Source organism: Sinocyclocheilus anshuiensis, unplaced genomic scaffold (genome assembly GCF_001515605.1).
Source record: "Sinocyclocheilus anshuiensis isolate Anshui unplaced genomic scaffold, SAMN03320099.WGS_v1.1 scaffold2585, whole genome shotgun sequence".
NCBI classification, from domain to species: Eukaryota; Metazoa; Chordata; class Actinopteri; order Cypriniformes; family Cyprinidae; genus Sinocyclocheilus; species Sinocyclocheilus anshuiensis.
Window position 1 is genome coordinate 260,400 of NW_015542593.1, and position 4,610 is coordinate 265,009.

Consider the following 4,610-nt stretch of genomic DNA (forward strand, 5'->3'; position numbering starts at 1 on the left):
CACACACACACACACACACACACTCACTTGAGCGCGAGCTTGTCCACGTCGTCCTCTTCCACGTCAAACTGGCGTTTGGTGTAGCTCAGCGGTTTGGTCACCTGTGAGAAAAAAAAACTTCTTATTTTGTCCTTCGTGGACAAAAGTGGGCATCCATAGGAAATGAATGGGAAATACTACAATTCAGAGCATGTTTTATTTGTCCAATAAAAATCAATAAATCCAACACAATGCAGATCATACATACACATAAATGAAGCAGTGAGCCTATACAACATTCTCAATGTGACAAACACACACACCCATATACAAAGCATTGAATGAGCATATAACACAGCTTTGTTAGAAATAAATGACTACTTTTTCTCTTAATTTGTCTTTCCCTTATCATGGTCAGATTTGTCTTTAAGCATATTTTGGCATCTTTGTATAGTCTCGCCCAACACAACTGTTTTTTTTTATTCTACAATTTTAACTTGTGATAAAATCTAAAACTTAAGAGGTTAAGTTTGTTAGTACTTAAACAATAAACAGTAAACAGTGGTTTATAGATTTCAGCATATATTCAGCTATTAAGTACTACAGCCATATAGTGGCTATTGATATTTTTGATATTTTGATGGCATCATATCTCACCAGATTTCACCAAAGTTGCCAAATCTTTAGGTTTTGGCTGTCTGAACTTACTAGAATATATTTTTTACTTAAGTAAAATAAATATTAAATATAACATAAAAATAAGCATATTTTACATAGAAATATGGTACTTTTGGAGGTAAATAAATTCAAAAATCACAGAAAATTGCATAAATGTATAGTTTTTCACACACGTTTGTTTCTGTGAATTGTGGGGACTTTCCATAGACTACTATTACTTTTATACTGACCAATCAATATTTTCTATCCCCTAACCCATATGGAAGGCATTTTCTGCCAATTTTAAATGAATCAATTTAATTATAAAAATGAAAATGAAAACCAGATTAACAATTTTATTACAGAAAACTATACGCAAAATATGTGAAATGTTTTCATTTTCATTTTCACTGTGACAATGTGTTTTCCCTGACAAATCGAAAAATAAAATGCAGTTGGTGATTTGACATCATTTGCGCTGCAATGTCGAGGCAAAGCTGCCAATCTTAAAATGAAAAGGCAAACGTGAAAAAGAAAATGCAAATCCAGTTTTTACGAAGCTTTTTATTAATGCTCACGCAATAATAGTGACAATTCAAATTAAAATGTAGTTTATTTTCCGTTTTATTGTCTCTTTTCGTTTTCATTTTCAAAGTCAACTTGTATGCAAATTCTATGTTGATAAGGGGGCGGGGCTTATTGTTCACGACGTACAGAGGCCCGTTCCCACCACAGTTAAGTAAAAAAATATATGATTCTGTAAGTCATAATAATGAGAAATGCTCTCATATTAATGACTTAATATCTCATAATAATGACGTACTTCTCTCGTATCAGTGAGAAACTGTCTATTACTTCTACGCATGTGCCAAGCAGCGGAGCAGAAGGGAGCGGCACGCTGAATGGCTATTTGAATCATTTAAACACGTTTCAGAAACAGAAAGTAGCGCAGTTTCCGGGGTTTCCAGGGTAACGGCTGCATTTCTGCTGTTCAGCGCCATCTGCTGTCCAAGAGTGAAAGTGCGCTTTAATCCATGCGCTTCTCATCCATGCTTGTTTACATCAGAGTGCAAATGCGTCTTCGTTCACATGTCACGCCTAAAAACGCATGGAAAACGCTACGCTGCTCAATTTATTTCAAAATGGCTATCCCTGTACATCTATGATTAGCTCTTCCTCTATCTTGGCTGAGCTTTTACGGGAAAGGATGAAGTGTTACGGCAAGTTGTTACGGGAAAGGATGAAGGTGATTGGTTGGTTCTTGTCACATGACCTGCGGTGCGCTTGCAGCATTCTGAAAAGTTGAGATGTTTTTATCTCGATGCGGCGCAGACGCCTGGAAAAAATAAGCACGTCGCGATCGTGTCTCTTCCATTATGAGCGAGCATACGTGCGTCTACATTTGAAATAACGAACTTGAGGGCGCAAAAGACGCAAAGACACGTGAACGGCCCCTTTGACGCAACATACAGTGTTGTTGTGCATTGGGACCAGTTGATGGGGAAAGTATTCTTAAAATGCATTAAACATTCTGAATAATTTGTAATAATTATTCTCGGTATTTTGAAGTGCCCACGATAACAACACCGTGCATAGTTATTATCGTGATATATCGCATCACCGAACACCGCCACATGTCTAATGGGTACATAAACTATAAAAGTACAACAAACAAAAAAAGGGAAAAAGGGGAAAAAATTGAATTAAATAAGTAGAAATTAAATAAGAAATGAATTTCTGCTGCATGATTTAGAGCAGAGATCAGAACGGCGTGGAAAGTGTTAAAGTGAGAAACCACCATCCTCCAGTGTCTGCTTTAACTATAAACACCTGAACGCTCAGATATTATCTATTTCCGTAGTAAACGCTTCCACCTAAACCAGAAAGTAAACAGCAGATGATTCATCCTGAAAATCTCACTACTCTCAAGACTTCATTTAATCTTTACTGAAAGTATTATATCATGCTTTCACTATGGAGTTTCTGCTCAAAAGCTTTACGTGTACATGTTTGATGACATATTTATTTGAAACAAGTAAGTATCAGTGATATTTTACCATCGAGATACTGTTATAATTTTATTAATATTTTAGAAATGTTGTTGTTTTTGTCATTTTTATTTGTTTAGATTTTTTTATATATGTGTATAGTTTATTTTTATTACAGTTTTAGTTTTAGTTATTTTTAGTGCTGTCAAAATTAGCGCGTTAACGCAGGTGATTAAGTTTTTCAGCTTAACGTGTTAAAAATATTTAACGCAATTAATGCAGGGGCGGAGCTAGGGTTGGCCACTCCACTCACAACTGCTGTTTCTGTCACTTTTTCTCTTGACAAGAAGTGCATTTAAAAACGGTACTGTGCTCGCAGCGCATGCTCTTCAATTGCACGCACAAAGGCACAAAATTCAATTGCAAACATCAAAGCGCGAAATAAACTACGTGCATGCAATGTCGTGGTCAGTTAAGTCATGAAGTTACCAAAAAGGCGACTAAAGCTTCCTTAAAACTGTGCATGCATGTAATATATTTTATATGAGTCACATTTAAGAACATGTCTCTGAAATGGTTTTCAAAACTGTCCTGGAGCCCAGCACTGTCTCACTCATCTAACACACCCGATTGAACTCGTCAGCTCATTAATAGAGACTTTAAGACCTGAAGTGGGTCAGAAAAGGTAAAAAGAGTTGAGAGAAAATACGATGCGTGTCAGATCTGCGTCACGTTCAGCAGCCGCTCTTAAAGTAATAGCAGCCAAAACAACCTAATAACCAGCTGCTGTGATGTCTGTTCATCAAAGGACAAAGAAAAAAAAGAAAAAAGAGGAAAAAATTACTTTTATAGCTTTAAGGATTCATCTATATTTAATTTAGAATTTAGTGTTTGATCGTTTCAATTTCTGTATATTTCTGCTGAAGGGCACAGGTAAATATCACATTTATTATAATGGGTTTATGTGAAGATTGTTTTAAGTTCACTTAAATAAGAAGTTATATTTTTAAAGTCTAATAAATGTAAAAAATTACAGCTCTGAATTATACTGTAATGCTGAATGGCTATAGTCAATGGTTAAATATTAGGAAAAAAACAATTTTATAGAGACATCAGTATTATTGGTATCAGTGATACTGGCCTTCAGTCATTAAAAAAAAGATGTCATTAAACAAATATACTGTATGTTGTTTGTACGAAATTATTGCAATATAAAAGTATATTTAAAAACGTTAATGTTAGGTCTGAAATAATATTTCACTCTTTTACTGTATTTTGGATCAATAAATGCAGGCTTGGCGAGCAGAAGAGACTTCTTTCAGAAACATTAAAAATCTTACTGAACCCAAACTTTTGAATGGTAGCGTATTTAAGAATTAATATGTGACCCTGGACCACAAAACCAGTCATAAGGGATGAATAAATAAGCTTTCCATTGATGTATGGTTTGTTAGGATAGAATTGTATTTTGTTTTCCATTTTAAAATAAATAATAATTGATCAATTACTGCAAGTATGCGTTTATTTTTCAGAGGACACACGCTGAGCCCTGAACTGCTGTCCTGCCATTGGACAGATCTAATCTGCACTTATAAACTAGATGAGCGGCGTTGCTTTCAGGTTTGATCTCACCTGGAGGAGCCGAGTAACGAGACGGCGGCATACGGATCACACTGGTTATTCACTATCGGCAGATCCTGACACTCCAGAACCCTGCACACAAAAAAACACACAAAACTGCATGTATGATCGCGAGCACTCAGACTTGATAAATAAATATAAAAACATTTAATATACACTACCAGTCAAACGTTTTTGAACGGTAAGATTTTTTATGTGTTTTAAAGAAGGCTCTTCTGCTCACCAAGCCTGCATTTATTTGATCCAAAGTACAGCAAAAACAGTAAAATTCTGAAATATTTTTACCATTTAAAATAACTGTTTTCTATTTGAATATATTTTAAAATGTAATTTATTTCTGTGATT

The 4,610-nt window shown here is 35.0% G+C and overlaps 1 protein-coding gene across 1 annotated transcript in view; it reads right to left on the bottom strand.

Annotated features, from left to right (window-relative positions):
* The window catches only part of LOC107694463 (ras GTPase-activating protein 3-like), a 31,381-nt gene that overhangs the window by 20,270 nt on the left and 6,501 nt on the right, over nucleotides 1-4,610 (bottom strand). The window contains exons 5-7 of the mRNA XM_016494157.1: nucleotides 4,257-4,337; nucleotides 1,795-1,828; nucleotides 28-101 (exon numbers count right to left, since the gene is read on the bottom strand). Coding sequence (XP_016349643.1) covers nucleotides 28-101; nucleotides 1,795-1,828; nucleotides 4,257-4,337 — 189 coding nt within the window. The remainder of the gene's footprint in view (nucleotides 1-27; nucleotides 102-1,794; nucleotides 1,829-4,256; nucleotides 4,338-4,610) is intronic.